The sequence below is a fragment of the Kogia breviceps genome, chromosome 5 (genome assembly GCF_026419965.1).
Source record: "Kogia breviceps isolate mKogBre1 chromosome 5, mKogBre1 haplotype 1, whole genome shotgun sequence".
NCBI classification, from domain to species: Eukaryota; Metazoa; Chordata; class Mammalia; order Artiodactyla; family Physeteridae; genus Kogia; species Kogia breviceps.
Window position 1 is genome coordinate 79,435,005 of NC_081314.1, and position 19,358 is coordinate 79,454,362.

Genomic DNA, 19,358 nt, shown 5'->3' on the forward strand with positions numbered 1-19,358 from the left:
ACATTTTCTGGTCCCATGAACCCCAAAGGGATAATAAAGTCATAATGAAAGTAACCTTGATTCACTATTACCAGGAATTGTTGTCAGATACAATTGTAAATGAAGCCAATTTCATCCAAAGCTAAAAGAAAATTAAGCAAAATTATGATGTTCATTTACCAGGCAGGAGAAAAACTTAATATGGATTTTTCATAGCTATTTTTTTTTTTTAAGATATTAACCACTTTTATGTTTTCACATTCAGGAATCCTCAGTCTACTAGAGCATGGAGAAGAGTATACGTTTTCTCTACCTTGTGCATATGCCCGGTCAATTTTAACTGTTCCTTGGGTAGAACTGGGTGGCAAAGTCAGTGTCAACTGTGCAAAAACTGGGTATTCAGCCAGCATCACTTTTCATACTAAGCCATTTTATGGTGGCAAACTGCACCGGTAAGAATATTTTAGTGATACCTGGCTCTTATTCTATCAGTTTGATCTTGTATTATAACTCCTTATTCTTTTTCTGCTTTGTTTTATGTGAAATGGTATTGGATTTTTATTCATGTTTATTTTTTGTTTAATATATTTGATCTTTGAAGGCATTCTGGAAATCACGATCCGGTTTTAAAAATAGTGACAGATCTATCTTCTCTTGTAAACTAGAACTCCTAACAAATGGATATGTAGCTTCTGGCCCAATTTCTGCCTTTAAAGGGATTCAGACTTGGATCCAGACCTCAGTAGAGGTAGTATTGCTACAAGTTAGGATGAAAATACATCTAATCATAAGAAATAGTTCAAGAAGCACAATGATGGAAGCCAATATCTTTAGGTACCAGTATTGAATGTGGCTTTGTTCTAATTACATCTAGGAATCGGCCAGTTATTATACCCCTTTAGTGGTTTGTTGGTCTTTTCAGCACTCGTCCAGATCACCGAACTACATGAAGATAAGTTTTCTAATAGGATCCTCAAAAGGATACTGACTCTTTCCGTAAGCTTTTGATGTCTATTCTGACTGTCCTGAAGTAGGAATAGTTTTCTTTTTCTACAAAGCTTTTATTGAAGAATAACATACATACAAAAGTATAGAAGTTGATTTGGGGCCATTTCAAATAGTGCTGCTAGAACATTGTGAATGTATGTATGAATTTCTGTTTGGTAGTTTCCTAGGAGTGGAATTGCTGGGCTGTAGGGAATGAAACTTTAACTTTATTACTGCCAAACAGTTTTCTTACATGGTTATACCAAAATGCACTCTCTTCAGTCACGTATGAGACTTTCAGTGCATATAGCTATTTTACTTCTTCACTGGACAACTGGTACTCAACAATCTTAGAAGTGGAAAGAAAGATTTATTGGCTCCCAGGCATTGAATGAGCCTTAAAAAATACAGATTTTAAAAACACTGAAACAGAGAATTTAAAAAAAAATTACAGATCACCCAAACAGAATCACTGGAGATTGTCAGAATAGTCACCTTTTATCCTTAGAGAAAGTTTTAATATGGTTCACACTTTGTTATATGTGCTTCTACTTACTCCTCTCACCATAGTGATCACAGGATTCAAACTTTACAATTAGAAGGGACTTCAGAAGTCACTACACCAACATTTGCTAGGTGTCTAAATCCTTTTGCATCATACCCAATAACTGATTTGTTCATTGTGTTGGTACATTATTAGTAGTACAGAACTCATAATGCATGAGGCAGCCTATTCCATTTTCAGACTCCCCTTATTTATATGAAGTTAAAGTTGAAATCTATATCCCTGTAACATTCCTGCATTGGTGAAACCATTCTTCAAAGTATATAATTGAGTCAAATGCTTAGGGGACACAGCTACAGTGATAAATTTTCCAAGTCCAGCACTTTTTATTGACAATGATATTGATGAATTTATTTTCTTTTTTTAAACTGAAGTATATTTGATTTACAATATTGTGTTTCAGGTATATAGCATAGTAATTCAGTATTTTTGCAGATTATATTCCAGTATAGGTTATTACAAGATAATGGGTATAATTCCCTGTGCTATATAATATATCTTTGTTACTTTTCTATATTATATGTAGTATCAATAGTTTGTTAATCCCAAACCCCTAATTTGCCCCTCCCCACCTTCCTTCTCCTTTTTGTTAACTACAAGTTTGTTTTCTATATCTGTGAGTCTTGTTTCTGTTTTGCATATACATTCATTTGTATTATTTCTTAGATTCCACATATAAGTGATAATCATATAGTATTTGTCTTTCTCTATCTGACTTACTTCACTAAGCATAATATTCTCTAGGTCCATCCATGTTGTTGCAAATGGCAATATTTCATTCTTTTTTATGGCTGAGTAATCTGTTTTTTTAAGATACATATCACATCTTTTTTAAAAAAAATATTTATTTATTTATTTGACTGCTTCAGGTCTTAGTTGCAGCATGTCGGATCTTCGTTGCATCATGCAGACTCTTAGTTGTGGCATGCAAACTCTTTAGTTGCAGCAGGCATGTGGGATCTAGTTCCCCGACCAGGGATCAAACCCCGGCCCCCTGCATTGGGAGCTTGGAGTCTTACCCACTGGGCCACCAGGGAAGTCCACGACTGTGGACTTTTTTTTTTTTTTTTTTTTGCGGTATGCGGGCCTCTCACTGTTGTGGCCTCTCCCGTTGCGGAGCACAGGCTCCGGACGCACAGGCTCAGCGGCCATGGCTCACGGGCTTAGTTGCTCCGCGGCATGTGGGATCTTCCCGGACCAGGGCACGAACCCGTGTCTCCTGCATCGGCAGGTGGATTCTCAACCACTGCGCCACCAGGGAAGCCCAACTGTGGACTTTTTTGAAATCATTATTATTCATCATAAGGTTCCTCTCCTCTGTGAACTTCCTTGAGTTGATTAAGAGATAAAATCCCTTTTAAGGATTTCCCATATTTATTCTATCCATATGCGTTATCACATGTTGAGCCATGAGTGGGAACTTTCCCATATTTATTATGAGTCAGCGGGTTCCTTTCCATTATTAAATCTCTGCTACCGAGAAGGAAATAAGAGGCTGTTAAAGGCTTTCCCACATACGTTCATTTGTATTTCTCCATATGAATTTTCTGATAGTTTTCAGTTAACACCTATTTCGTATCTAGTACACATAATGTTACCTCACTTGCATGTTCAGAATTTTCTTCAAATTTTGTAATAGCTCTACTATATGATAGCTATTGTGATTAATTTTTAAGTCTTGATTATGTTTCAAACGTCCCTTTATAAAAACTCAGATTATACAGATTATAGTTTTGAGCTCAGGTTAATTTTTTTGTCAAATGCAAAATATCCAAACCTTTGTCCCGAACCAGTGCTTTATTTTTTTTATTTATTTTTTTTTGTGGTACGCGGGCCTCTCACTGTTGTGGCCTCTCCCGTTGCGGAGCACAGGCTCCGGACGCACAGGCTCAGAGGCCATGGCTCACGGGCCCAACCGCTCCGCGGCATATGGGATCTTCCCGGACCCGGGCACGAACCCGTGTCTCCTGCATCGGCAGGCGGATTCTCAACCACTGCGCCACCAGGGAAGCCCGCCAGTGCTTTATTTTGCCTTAAATTGTAATAATAAATATAAGCTATAATTTATCATATTGCTAGGACTACCTTAAATTAGAGAATCAGAATTCATCCCCCAAATCTTACCATTGCCATGACATTTAGATGATTCCTTGCTGCAAATATCCTGCATAGAAATTTTCTCTTGGTTTTCATACTTTGACTTTTTTAAGACTCCTAATAATTTTAGATAGATATCCTTGGTTTATTAGTGATCAGTTATTATATTTGCCATCTTATTTCTTTGAATTTCTTATTTAAATTGGATTCTTTTCTCCCTTCATACTTTTTTACCTATCCACAAGGCCACAAGTATTGGATCTTTTCGTTACTTGGAAGTATACTTTTGGTTGACTCCAAAGTTTCCTCATTTTTTCCACTCCATTGATTCCCATTGATCAATGGAAATCAATTCCATTGATTTCCCTTAAGACCAATGGTTTTACCTAATTTCTCGTTTAAAAGATTCATATTTGAAACAGACTTCTATTTTGATATCTTTTCTTCTTCAATTTTATAGAATATTTTAACTAAGACTCTCTTTCATGTCTTTATTAATAACCATGCCTCCCTCCTCAGACATAGCCTAGTTTTCCTACTGCTGTCTGCAATCAAGCAGGCACATTATCTGCTGTCTGCATTTGATATAAATATATTATCTTCCACTTGTCTTTCCTTACTCCCTCATTTTCCACAACTCTCTCTGATGGAGCCAAACAGGCCTAGTTAACTATTCCTCATGCCCTTGTCCATCTCCTGATCCCATTTTCCACACTCACTTTAGGATGGTGATTTTTAAAATATATGTAGCAGTATAATGTCATTAAGATTTATGTTAACTAAGTGCTAAGTGGCATACTTTTCTGCACACTGAAGATATAGAAAAGTAAAAAGACAATCTCTGCCTAAGGTTTTAGTCTAATATTAGAATGCAGGACCCTATCTTTGGAAAGCATTTATAAGGCTTTTAGGAAAAACTCGTGTATAATAGACAATTAAAAATAAAGTCTGTTATTATAGTAACCATAGTGATGGAAAAGGACAATAATGCTGTGAACCTGGGATTAGGTAATTATTGTACCCAAAACTACTCTTCTGCTAAAGTAAAAAGAGCAACATGATGCTCAACATACTTCTTATTGTCTTATAAAGGATGCCTATCACTTTTTTCAGGAGAGACAAACTACTTTCCTGGTATTAAATTTTGAAGGGATTTGTATCAAGTGTTCTTATGTAGTGGCATTGAGTAACATAATAGAACAGTGTCATCATTAGTTCTGCATAAGATGTAATTCCCTTCATGTGGTATTTCTTACATATACATCAATAAAACCCACAGCTGAAGTCTTAACTTTCAATCTTTAAATAAAATTTTTCTATATGAAGCCAAGTTAATATATCCAATGATTTTCCGGTATTCTAAATAGCTATAGAGACAGGGTCTAGATAATCTAAAAAGTCAACTTGGGGACTTCCCTGGTGGTCCAGTGAGTAGACTCCACGCTCCCAATGCAGGGGGCCCAGGTTCGATCCCTGGTCAGGGAACTAGATCCTGCATGTCGAAACGAAGATCCTGCACGCGGCAACAAAGATCCCGCGTGCTGCAACTAAGACTTATTTTGCGCAGCCAAATAAATAAGTAAATATGAAAAAAAAAGTAAACTTGATGTCATTCTTAGAAAGTGAGAGAGTAAATGCCTTATCAGTTATCACTTATCCTCACTTTAGAGATGAGTAGAATGGCAACTTAAAATTTAACTCTTTGGTAAGTATTTTAAAGGCAGCGTATTCCATATCATTATTTGATACAAGACCTAGATTTATATGCTTTAGATATTTAGCTATTCATTTACATATTGTCTGTGATTGCTTTCCTGCTACAGTGAGAGAGTCAAATTGTGACAGAGACAGCCTGGCCCACGAATCCTAAGATATTTACTTTCTGGTCCTTTATAGAAGTTCACCAACCCTGCGTTAGACTGTTAAGAAGAATTGTTATAAGCAAAATGAGTCTAGGCCCTTCTTCCTCCTATGCTCCTTTTGCAGGTTCCTCATGGCCTGCCTCTAGCATGTGCAATTCTTGTTCCCTGCCCCAGTTCTTGTCACGATGCTCTTGCTGTGTAGCTGCACTAAGCAGCAAAAAACCCGTGTAACCCAGCATGCATGAACAGGGACCTAGGGCTTGTTACTTTTTAAGTGGAAAGGCTTGTGAAGGAGATAATGATAACTTGAGAGATTGTGGCAATAAAAGAAAGATCAAGTGAGAAACAGATTATTATTCCTCAGTTCGCAGAATATAGTTCTGGGTATATGTAGTTGGAAGATGGAAGAGGTAAGTGTTCAGTGTCATCTCTTCATATCATGTTTGGTTACAGATAAATTTTCAAGGAAGGAAACAATGTTGGCAGGTGGGATCAGAGAGGAAACATGGATGTCACAAAAAACATTCAGTCAGGCAAAAACCCTTAGCAGTGTAGTTATTTAAGTTCAAACGTTTTGAGGTATAACCTAGAGTTCCCACTCCTGCTGTAGTCAAGCAGACTTTTAGTCATGGTGTTCTTTGTGTCCAATGAGCTACAATTACGCCTAACGTTTAATTTTGGATGTTTGGTCTTCTCTTGGATTCCAAACCCTTGTACACCTTGATCTCTAAGATCTGGCTCATTTGCTTATTGGCTCCTACACCTCTGCCTTGAGCTCTGAATTTGTAGACCATTCACTTCTCCTGCTTAAAAACTATGGACTCCCTAAATTCAACTACAACCTTCTGGTTCCCAGGCCCTTGGCTTATATCTGACAAATGCTACTTATGGTTCCTGAGCTGTCACCTGAACCTGGACTTTGGTCCTTTGGATGCCCCCCCCCACACTTTTTAAAATATTCATTCATTCATTTATGTTTTGGCTGAGCCTGGCTTTAGTTGCGGCATGCGGACTTCTTAGTTGCGGCATGCATGTGGGATCTAGTTCCCTGACCAAGTATTGAACCTGAGTCCCCTGCATTGAGAGCATGGAGTCTTACCCACTAGACTACCAGGGAAGTCCCTGGATTCTCTTTTGAATCCAGAAAAACCATAATCCCTGGCACACTGAGCAGAACCTAACATTTGCCCACTATTCTTTGAGTTCTGAACCTCTGTCAAATCTGACCCTGTTGTTGTTTGTGTCTGACAGTGAACATAAAGTACTTCATTAAAAATAATTAGACAGGGCTTCCCTGGTGGCGCAGTGGTTGAGAGTCCACCTGCCGATGCAGGGGACACAGGTTCGTGCCCTGGTCCGGGAAGATCCCAACATGCCGCAAAGTGGCTAGGCCCATGAGCCATGGCCGCTGAGCCTGCGCGTCCGGAGCCTGTGCTCCACAACGGGAGAGACCACAACTGTGAGAGGCCCGCATACCACAGAAAAAAAAAAAAAAAATTAGACCTGTTTCTATTCCAACCTTCATTTGAGCTGCATCCTGTCTGTTTGTTGATAATCCAGCCAGATAACTCTTCATTAAACTTTCAACAACATTAGTTCTTGAGTTCTCTGAGTTTTGTGTAGATAGTGATAATTTTTGTATACCAGTGCTCTTTTTGTCAAGAGAATTAACAAATGTTTAATGTATCTTTTATTTTTTTCTACCCCTTACTGATTTGTCTGGTTTCTATATTTAATTTAAAATTAAGCTTATGTGGTTTTTTTATACAGAATCTATATATCCAGAATTTAAAATATAGGGACTCTAAACTTTTAAATAGGACTAGTTTGAAAAAAAGTTGAATAGACTGTAGTGTTGTAACATTTTTATACTGTAATAAAAAAGAAATGTTAATATTTTTCATATTCCTACTTAGTTTTAATATTATAATTGTTGTTTGTTGCAAGCATTTAAAATACTACACTTCGTTATCATTTATGGTAACTCAGTCTCCAGTTTGATTCCTAGTATTCTTTCTCACATTAAATTGATGTTATTTGAAAAAATTATCTAGGAAACTGTCAGGGATTTACAAAGACTTTGTAACTGACAAATTGACTTGTAATTGTAACTGACTTTGGCCCTGACAAATTGAAATGATATGTGTAACTAATTTTAACAGAATTCACAAAGTACATTCTGGGTTTCAGAATTCCTAAGAAATAAGCAATATTACTTATTAAAGCATATCTTTTTTTTTTTCTGCCTGCTTCTAGGGTTACAGGTGAAGTAAAGCACAACATCACCAACACTGTTGTATGCAGAGTACAAGGGGAATGGAATAGTGTTCTTGAGTTCACTTACAGCAATGGAGAGACGAAGTACGTGGACTTGACTAAATTGGCAGTGACGAAGAAAAGAGTAAGGCCTCTGGAGAAGCAGGACCCATTTGAATCCAGGTATGTCATCCTTGCATCCATCCAGGAAAGAGTCAGAAACTCTGGATCTTAATCTAAGCCTTTTCACTAACTTCCAGCCCTGGGCAAGTCACTTCACTGCTTTACATCAGCTTCCTCATCTGTAAATTGAAAGTATTATGCTGATCTGATGTTCTTAAACCCCGTACCAGCTATGACATTATGTGATACATAGTCACATTTTAGTAAAAATAAAACATTAACTGGGCAAAAATATTAACATTTAGTAGTCAAAGGATTACTATCCTTATCATACAGACTCTTCCAAATTAACAAAAAGATGGGTACCCCAGTAGAAAAATGGGCAAAGACACAAAGAGGTAGTTCATAAAAATAGAAAAAAGAAAAAATGCCTGCTAAGAAAATGAAAAATTGTTTAGTGTAATTAGAATTCAAAGAAATATAAATTAAACAATAAGACAAATTCATTTTTTAAAATGGTATCTCTTTTGGAAAAAGTATGAGCGAATAGACATTTTCAAATTGCTGGTTAGAGAGGTAAACTGCTACAGCCTTCCTAGAGGGTATTTTGGCAATATATGTCATAGGCCTTTAAAAGTAAATGAAGTGGATCTATATGTGTTAACAAGGTAGTTTCCAAAATGTATTGGCAGTGGTTGCTTCCAGAGAGGAAGACTGGGGTCTGGGATAAGAAGGAGACTTACTCTTCACAGAATGCCCTTTTGTACTGTTTAAATTTTATATCACGTGGAAGTATTACTGTATCAAATACAAGGAAGCATTAAACATCTTAAGACCACATAAATGAAACCAAACAATTTATAAGTAGATGTGTAAAGGGATTTAATACCTTTTAACCAAAAACTCAGGTTCGGTCAAAAAATAAAACAGCAATGATTGAAAAAAATTCTTCTATGGGTGTATTTAGGATTTATTTAGGGCCCCCTGGGGCCCTTGAGACCTGTACAGGGAGTCTGCAAGTTGAAAAAACTTTCATAATAATGCTAAGATATTAGGGGCTTCCCTGGTGGCGCAGTGGTTGAGAATCCGCCTGCCGATGCAGGAGACACGGGTTCGTGCCCCGGTCCGGGAAGATCCCACATGCCGCGGAGCGGCTGGGCCCGTGAGCCATGGCCGCTGAGCCTGCGCGTCCGGAGCCTGTGCTGTGCAACGGGAGAGGCCACAACAGTGAGAGGCCTGCGTACTGGGAAAAAAAAAAAATCCTCAATAATGCTAAGATATTATTCACCTTTTTCTCTCTGTTTGCACTTGCATTGGTGATACAAAAGCAATGGTGGATAGCACTGCTGGGCCTTAGCACCAATCAAGCAGTGGCACCAAACTGTACAAGTAGTCGTAGTATTCCTCACTGCCATGCAATTTTTTTCTTTTCAGCCTTGCAATTTTTTAAAATACCATTTTCTTTTTAAAATGTGCTTGAAAAGCAGTACAGATTATTAGTTTTATTAAATCTGGAACATTGATTACCTGTCTTTTTTAATATTCTGCATGACAAATTTGGAGTATACATAAAGCACTTGTGTTAGATAACAAAGAAGTACAGTAGTTATATGGAGGAAGAGCACTTGTTCAGTTGTTTGAGTTACAAGCAAATTACCCTTTCTTGAAACATTATTTTTACTTAAATGACTGACAGACAAACTAAGGCTGTTCCAATTTTAATATTGGGCAGACATTTTCCTTATAAATGAACGATATGAACATGGCACTTAAAGGAAAACAATTGGCAGTATTTTTTGCTAATAAAATTTAAACGGAAACAACCTAAGTGTCCATTCACAGATAAATGGATAAGGAAGTTGTGAGGTATATATTATATATATATAATATTCTGGAATAAGAAAGGGGTCTGGGATAAGAAAGATATAATATTATAATATATAATAATAATATAATATATTAATAATTATGGTATAATTATATTAATAATATTATAATTATATTATATATAATATTCCATTATATATAATGGAATATTATTCAGTCCTCAAAAAGATGGAAATCCTGCCATTTGTGATAACATGGATGAATGCTTTATGTGAAGTGAAGTCTCAGAGAAAGAACAAATACTGTATGATCTCATTTACATATGGAATCCAAGGCAAAAATAAAAAACACTGCACTGTTGATGGGAATATAAATTGGTGCAGCCTCTATGGAAAATAGTGTGGAGGTTCCTCAAAAAACTATGTACTCCCATGTTCATTGCAGCATTATTTATAATAGCCAAGATATGGAAACAACCTAAGTGTCCATAAATGGATTAATGAATAAAGGAAATGTCATATATATATATATATACACACACACACACACACACACACACACACACACAAACACACAATGGAATATTACTCAGCCATAAAAGGAATGAAATCTTGCCATTTGAGACAACATGGTTGGACCTTGAGAGCATTATGCCAAGTGAATTAAGTCAGACAGATAAAGACAAATACCGTATGATCTCACTTACATGTGGAATCTTAAAAAAACAAAAACAAAAACCAAACAGCTCATAGATACAGAGAACAGAGATTGGTGTATTGCTGAAATGCCAGAGGTGGGCAGCTGGGGAGTGGGTGAAATGAATGAAGTAGCTCAAAAGGTGCAGACTTCCAGTTTTAAAATAAACATCATGGGGATGTAATGTACATGGTGGCTATAGTTAATAATACTGTATTGCATAATTGAAAGTTGCTAAGAGAGTACTTAAAATTCCTCATAACAAGAAAAAAAATTTTTTTGGTAGTTATGTATGGTGATGGATGTTGACTAGTCTTATTGTGATGAACATTTCACAGTATACCTTAATAAAAAAATTTATTTAAAAAATTCACAGAAAAGGAGATCGGACTGTGGTTACCAGAAGTGTCGGGTAAGGAGTGAAGGAATTGAATGAACTTCCAGTTAAAGATAAATAAGTACTGGGGTTGTAATGCACAACATGATGATTGTAGTTAACAATACTGTATGGTATACTTGAAATTTGTTGAAGGAGTAGATCTTAAGAGTTCTCATCACAAGGAAAAAAAGTTTTTTTTCTATTTCTTTAATTTTGCATCTATATGAGAGGATGAATGATGATTAACTAAACTTACTGTGGTAATCATTTCACATCATATGTAAGTCAGGTCATTATGCTGTACACCTGAAACTTATACAGAGCTGTATGTTGATTATATCTCAGTAAAACTGGAGAAAAAGAGACTTCGCTGGTGGTCCAGAGGTTAGGACTCTGCGCTTCCAATGCAGGGGGGTGCGGGTTCAGTCCCTGGTTGGGAAACTAAGATCTCACGTGCCACCTGGCGTGGCAAAAAACAAAAACAAAAAAACCCAAAAAACTGGAGAAAAAAGTGGAGCTTTAAAGACAGAAATCAAAATTTTGGAAAACTTGTATCTGTCACAATAAACTGAAAACTTCCCTAATAAAGAGTTTTCTGATGAAATTGGTGGTGAAACTAATGAATGTGGTCTTTAAAATATGATAAAAATATGTCAACATCTGGAAGATCATTTTTCAAAAGACCAGTGCATGTTATTACAAAATTATGCATGGGTAAAAATTCCATTCAAGGTGCAAATTAGACCAATGGATTTCCATGTAGCAGGGCATGAAAAATTCATTGACATTTTTCAGTTTCTACATTGCAGCTCATCTTTTAAAAACTACCATTTGCTGAGTTTTAATATGGTATCAAAGAACTGAGTTATTTGAAATATCTATTAAAATATTCTTCCATTTTCCAGCTCTATGTCTCTGTGAAGCCATATTTTCCTTATATACTTTAACTAAAACAATATGTATCACAATAGATTGAATGTAGAAGCAGATATAAGAATCTGGCTATTATTGAACCAGATGTTTAAGAGATGCTGCTGTATTCTCTGTGCTAAACTTTTATTATAGATTTTTGTCTACATTCCTGGGGGTTATTGGTCTTTTGTTTTCTTTGGAAGAAAGTTTTTAACCACAAATTTCGTATCTGTAGTACGTAGGGCTATTGATGTTATCGTTTTCTTCTTGAGCAAGTTTTGGTAGTTTGTGTCTTTCGAGGAGTTGGTTCATTTAATTTTTCAAATTTATTGGCATGTATTTCATAATATTTCCTTATTCTTTTAATGTGTGTAGGATCTGTAGTGGCTCTACACTCATTCCTTGTATTGGTGATAACTTCTTTTCCTGATCAGTGTGATTAAAGATTTATTAATTTTACTTAAAGAACTAGTTTTTGGTTTCATTGACTTTTCTCTATATTTCTGTTTTCTTTTACATTGATTTCTGCTCTTAATTCCTTTTTTCTGCTTTTTTTTTTGCATCATTTGCTATTCCTTCTTCTAGTTTCTTAAAATAGAAGTTAGGGACTTCCCTGGTGGCACAGTGGTTAAGAATCCCCCTGCCAGTGCAGGGACATGGGTTCGAGCCCTGTTCCGGGCAGATTCCCCCATGCTGCGGAGCAACTAAGCCCGTGCTCCACAACTACTGAGCCTGCGCTCTTGAGCCTGCGTGCAACAACTACTGAAGCCTGCGTACCTAGAGCCCGTGCTCTGCAACAAGAGAAGCCACCACAATGAAAAGCCTGCTCAACACAACGAAGAGTAGCCCCTGCTCACCGCAACTAGAGAAAGCCCACGCTCAGCAACAAAGACGCAACACAGCCAAAAATAAATAAATAAATAAATTTAAAATAGAAGTTAGGTCAGGGTCAGCAAACTTCTTTTTGTAAAAGGCCAGAGAATAAATATCTTAAGCTTAATGGGCCAGATAGTCTCTACCACAGCTATTCAATTCAGCCTTTATAGTATGAAAACAGCTACAGACAGGAAACAGATAGATGTTGCTATATTAAAATAAAAGCCTATTTACAAAAATGAGCATCAGACCATAGTTTGACCCCTGGTTTACATCACTGATTTTTCTTCTTTCATAATATAAATGTTTAATGCTATATATTTCCCTCTAGGTCTGCTTTATCTATATCCTGCAACTTTTGAACATTTATTTATTTATTTGTTTATTGAAATATAGTTGATATACAGTGTTATATTAGTTTCTGGTGTACAGCAGGGTGATTCAGTTTATACATATAGTATATACATATTGTTTTTCATATTTTTTTCCATTATGGATTATTACAGGATATCAAATATAGTTCCCTGTGCTAGACAGTAGGATCTTGTATCTATCTTATATATATTAGTTTTATCTGCTAATCCCAAACTCTTAATTTATCCCTCCTCCTTTCCTTTTCTCCTTTGGTAACCATAAGTAGTTCTCTAAGTTTGTGAGTCTGTTTCTGTTTTGTAAATAAGTTCATTTGTCTCATTTTTTAATTTAGATTCCACATATAAGTGATACCATGTGATATTTGTCTTTCTCCTTCTGACTTGGTTCACTTAGTATGATAATCTCTAGGCCCATCCATGTTGTTGCAAATGGCATTATTTCATTCTTTTTTATGGCTGAGTAGTATTCCATTGTATATCCATACCACATCTTCTTTATCCATTCATCTGTACGTTTACATTTAGGTTGCTTCCATGTCTTTTTTTTTTTTTAAATTCACACTTGTGGGTTTGTGGGGTTTTTTGGCCATGCCCTGCGGCATGTGGGATCATAGATCCCCGACCAGGAATTGAACCCATGCCCCCTGCACTGGGAGCATGGAGTCTTCACCACTGGACCACCAGGGAAGTCCCCTGCTTCCATGTCTTGGCTACTGTAAATAGTGCTGCTATGAACATTGGAGTGCATCCAATTTTTGAATTATAGTTTTCTCCGGATATATGCCCAGGAGTGAGATTGCTGGAACATGTGACAGCTCTATTTTTTGTTTTTTAAGATCTCAGGGGACTTCCCTGGTGGTCCAGTGATAAGACTTCACATTCCATTGCAGGGAGTGCAGTTTCGATCCCTGGTCAGGGAGCTAATATCCCACATGCCTTGGGGCCAAAAAACCAAAACATAAAACAGAAGCAATATTGTAACAAATTCATTAAAGACTTTAAAAATGGTCCACATAAAAACAAAACTTGATATTGTTTTCCATAGTTGCAGCAGCAGTTTACATTCCCACCAACAGTATAGGAGGGTTCCCTTTTCTCTACACCCTCTCCAACATTTATTATTTGTAGACTTTTTGATGATGGCCATTCTGACCGGTGTGAGGTGATATCTCACTGTAGTTTTGATTTGCATTTCTCTAATAATTAGTGATGTTGAACATCTTTTCATGTGCCTATTGGCCATCTGTTTGTCTTCTTTGGAGAAATGTCTGTTTAGGTCTTCATCAAAGATACTGGCCTGGCTTGTAATTTTCTTTTTTGTTATTTTTGTCTGGTTTTGGTATCAGGGTGATGGTGGCTTCATAGAATGACTGGGAGTGTTCCCTCCTCTTCCATCTTTTGGAAGAGTTTGAGAAGGATCAGTATAAGTTCTTCTTTGTATGTTTGGTGGAATTTCCCAGTGAAGCCATCTGGCCCTGGACTTTCATTTGCTGGGATTTTTTAAAAAAATTACAGACTTTATTTTACTTCTAGTGATTGCTGTGTTCAAATTATCTGTTTCTCTATTCAGTTTTGGTGGGCTGTATGTTTTTAGAAACTTGTCTGATACTGCTGAACTGAATGAATAAGCATTTTCAGAACTCTAATGGAAAGCTGATGAATTCATAAAAGTGCTAACAAAAGATCAAGATGAAAAAAAAATTAATTACATGGGACTGAGTGAACTGATGAGGATGATTATAATTTTTGTGACTTTCTGTTTGAATAAAAAAAAAAGAAACTCGTCTGTTTTTTCTAGGTTGTCCAATTTGTTGGCATATAATTATTTATGGTATTCTCGTATGGTTTTTTTTTTTTGTCTTTTTTTTTTCTGTACACGGGCCTCTCACTGCTGCGGCCTCTCCCACTGCAGAGCACAGGCTCTGGACGAGCAGGCCCAGCGGCCATGGCTCAAGGGCCTAGCCGCTCCGCAGCATGTGGGATCCTCCCAGACCAGGGCACGAACCCATGTCCCCTGCATCAGCAGGCGGACTCTCAACCACTGCGCCACCAGGGAAGCCCAGTTTTTTTTATTTCTGTGGTATCGGTTGTTATTTCTCATCTTTCATTTCTTATTTTGTTTATTTGGGTCCTCTCTCATTTCTTCTTGGTGAGCCTGGCCAGAGGATTGTTGCTTTTGTTTGCCCTTTCAGAGAGCCAGCTCTTGGTTTTATTGATTTTTCTCTATTGCTTTTTTAATCTCTATTTTATTTATTTCTGCTCTGACCTTTATTATTTCCTTCCTTCTGCTGACTTTAGGTTTTGTTTGTTCTTCTTTTTCTAATTCTTTTAGATAGTAGGTTAGGTTATTTATTTGAGCTTTTCTTGTTTTTTGAGGAAGGCCTCTATTACTGTGAACTTCCCTCTAAGAACTGCTTTTGCTGCATCCCATAGATTTTGTATGGTTGTGTTTTTATTGTCATTTGTCTCAAGGTGTTTTTTAATTTCCTCTCTGATTTCATCATTGACCCATTGGTTTCTTTTTTTTTTTTTAATTGGAGTAAAATTGCTTTACAATGTTGTGTTAGTTTCTGCTATACAATGAAGTGAATCAGCTATATGTTTACATATATCCCCTCCCTCTTGGACCTCCCTCCCCCCCTTCTTCCACATCTAGGTCATCACAGAGCACTGAGCTGAGCTCCCTGTGCTTTACAGCAGATACCCACTAGCTATCTGTTTTGCACATGGTAGTGTATGTATGTCAAACCTAATCTCCCAGTTCGTCCCACCCTCCCCTTCCCCCACTGTGTCCACATGTCCATTCTCTACATCTCCGTCTCTATTCCTGCACTAAAAATAGGTTCATCTGTACCATTTTTCTAGATTCCACATATATGTGTTAATATACAGCATTTGTTTTTCTCTTTCTGGCTTACTTCACTCTCTATGACAGACTCTTTGTCCATCCACATCTCTACAAATGACCCAATTTCATTCCTCTTTATGGCTGAGTAATATTCCACTGTATATATGTAGCACATCTTCTTTATCCATTCATGTATTGTTGGACATTTAGGTTGTTTCCATGTCCTGGCTATTGTAAATAATGCTGCAGTGAACATTGGGGTACATGTGTCCCTTTGAATTATGGTTTTCTATGGCTATATGCCCAGTAGTGGTATTGCTGGGTCATATGGTAGTTCTATTTTTCGTTTTTTAAGAAATGTCCATTCTGTTCTCCATAATGGCTGTATGAATTTATATTCCCACCAACAGTGCAAAATGGTTCCCTTTTCTCCACACCCTCTCCAGCATTTATTGTTTGTAGATTTTTTTAAAAGAAATTTATTTATTTATCTTTGGCTGCATTTCGTCTCCGCTGCTGCATGCGGGCTTTCTCTAGTTGCGGTGAGCAAGGGCTACTCTTTGTTGCAGTGTGCGGGCTTCTCATTGCAGTGGCTTCTCTTGTTGCGGAGCATGGGCTCTAGGTGCGTGGGCTTCAGTAGTTGTGACATGTGCACTCAGTAGTTTTGGCTCACAGGCTCTATAGCTCAGGCGTGGTAGTTGTGGTGCACAGGCTTGATTGCTCCACAGCATGTGGGGTATTCCTAGACCAGGGATCAAACCCATTTCCCCTGCATTGGCAAGCAGATTTTTAACCACTACTCCACCAGGGAAGTCCTGTTTTGTAGATTTTTTCATGATGGGCATTCTGACCAGTATGAGGTGATACCTCCTTGTAGTTTTGATTTACATTTCTCTCATAATTAGTGATGCTGAGCATCTTTTCATGTGCTTCTTAGCCATCTGTATTTCTTCTTTGGTGAAATGTCTATTTAGGTCTTCTGCCCATTTTTTAATTGGGTTGTTTGTTGTTTTGATATTGTGCTCCATGAGCTGTTTGTATATTTTGGAGATTAATCCTTTGTCTGTTGCTTTATTTGCAAATATTTTCTCCCATTCTGAGGGCTGTCTTTCGTCTTGTTTATGGTTTCCTTTGCTCTGCAAAAGCTTTTAAGTTTAATTAGATCCCATTTGTTTATTTTTGTTTTTATTTTCATTACTCTAGGAGGTGGGTCAAAAAAGATCTTGCTGTGGTTTATGTCAACGAGTATTTTTCCTACGTTTTCCTCTAAGAGTTTTATAGTGTCCAGTCTTCCATTTAGGTCTTTAATCCATTTGGAGTTTATTTTTGTGCGTAGTGTTAGATGGTGTTCTAATTTCATTCTTTTACATGTAGCTGTCCAGTTTGTCCAGCACCTTTTTTTGTTTTTTGTTTTTTGGCTGCATTGGGGCTTCATTGATGTGCACGGGCTTTCTCTAGTTGTGGCAAGCAGGGCCTACTCTTCATTGCAGTGCATGGACTTCTCATTGTGGTGGCTTGTCTTATTGTGGAGTATGGGCTCTAGGCGCATGGGTTTCAGTAGTTGTGGCACACAGGCTCAGTACTTGTGGCTCGTGGGCTCTAGAGCGCAGGCTCAGTAGTTGTGGCTCACAGGTTTATTTGCTCTGTGACATGTGGGATCTTCCCGGACCAGGGCTCGATCCCATGTCCCCTGCATTGGCAGGTGGATTCTTAACCACTGTGCCACCAGGGAAGTCCCCCAACATCACTTGTTGAAGAGGCTGTCTTTTCTCCATTGTATGTTCTTGCCTCATTTGTCATAAATTAGGTGACCATATGTGCGTGAGTTTATCTCTGGGCTTTCTATCCTGTACCGTTGATCTATATTTCTGTTTTTGTGCCAATATCATATTGTCTTGATTACTGTAGCTTTGTAGTATAGTTTGAAGTCAGGTAGCCTGATTCCTCCAGCTCTGTTTTTCTTTCTCAAAATTTCTTTGGCTTTTCGGGGTCTTTTGTGTTTCCATACGAATTGTAAAGTTTTTTGTTCTAGTTTTGTGAAAAATGCCATTGGTAGTTTGATAGGGATTGCACTGAATCTGTAGTTTGCTTTGGGTAGTATAGTCATTTTCACAATATTGATTCTTCCAATCCAAGAACATGGTATATTTCTCCATCTGTTTATGTCACCTTTGATTTCTTTCATCAGTGTTTTATAGTTTCCTAAGTACAAGTCTTTTGCCTCCTTAGGTAGGTTTATTCCTCAATATTTTATTCTTTTTGTTGCAATGGTAAATGGGATTGTTTCCTTAATTTCTCTTTCTGATTTTTCATTGTTAGTTTATAGGAATACCAGAGATTTCTGTGCATTAATTTTGCATCCTGCAACCTTACCAAGTTCATTGATTAGTTCTAGTAGTTTTCTGGTGGCATCTTTAGGATTTTCTATGCATAGTATCATGTCATCTGCAAAACGGTGACAGTTTTACTTCTTCTTTTCCAATTTGTATTCCTGTTATTTCTTTTTCTTCTATGATCACCATGGCTAGGACTTCCAAAACTATGTTAAATAAGAGTTGTGAGAGTGGAAATCCTTGTCCTGTTCCTGATCTTAGTGGAAATGGTTTTTGTTTTTCACCATTGAGTATGATGTTTGCTGTGGGTTTGCCATATATGGCCCTTATTATGTTGAGGTAGGTTCCTTCTATGCCCATTTCTGGAGAGTTTTTATTGTAAATTGGTGTTGAATTGTGTGAAAAGCTTTTTCTGCATCTCTTGAGATGATCATATGTTTTTTACCTTAATTTGTTAATATGGTGTATCACATTGATTGATTTGTGTATACTGAAGAATCAGTGCATTCCTGGGATAAATCCCACTTGATCATGGTATATGATCCTTTTAAAGTGTTGTTGGATTCTGTTTGCTAGTATTTTGTTGAGGATTTTTGCATCTATGTTCATCAGTGATATTGGTCTATAATTTTCTTTTTTTGTAATATCTTTGTCTGGTTTTGCTATGAGGGTGATGGTGGCTTCATAGAACAAATTTGGGAGTGTTCCTCCCTCTACAATTTTTTGGAAGAGTTTGAGAAGGATAGGTGTTAGCTCTTCTCTAAATGTTTGATAGAATTCGCCTGTGAAGCCATCTGGTCCTGGGCTTTTGTTTGTTGGAAGATTTTTAATACAGTTTCAATTTCATTACTTGTGATTGGTCTGTTTATATTTCTAATTCTTCCTGGTTCAGTCTTAGAAAATTGTTCCTTTCTAAGAATTTGTCCATTTCTTTGTGGTTGTCCATTTTTATTGGCATATAGTTGTTTTGTAGTAGTCTCTCATAATCCTTTGTATTTCTGTGGTGTCTGTTGTGAATTCTCCCTTTTCATTTCTAATTTTATCGATTTGCATCCACTCTCTTTTTTTCTTGATGAGTTTGGCTAAAGGTTTATCAATTTTGTTTATCTTCTCAAAGAACCAACTTTTAGTTGTATTGATCTTTGCTATTGTTTTCTTCATTTCTATTTCATTTATTAATACTCTGAGCTTTATGATATCATTCCTTCTACTGACTTTGGGTTTTCTTTGTTCTTCTTTCTCCA

At 37.0% G+C, this 19,358-nt stretch overlaps 1 protein-coding gene across 1 annotated transcript in view; it reads left to right on the forward strand.

Annotated features, from left to right (window-relative positions):
• Positions 1-19,358, forward strand: part of OSBPL11 (oxysterol binding protein like 11) — a 102,751-nt gene that overhangs the window by 66,048 nt on the left and 17,345 nt on the right. Inside the window, exons 10-11 of the mRNA XM_059064391.2 lie at positions 245-431; positions 7,747-7,929. Coding sequence (XP_058920374.1) covers positions 245-431; positions 7,747-7,929 — 370 coding nt within the window. The remainder of the gene's footprint in view (positions 1-244; positions 432-7,746; positions 7,930-19,358) is intronic.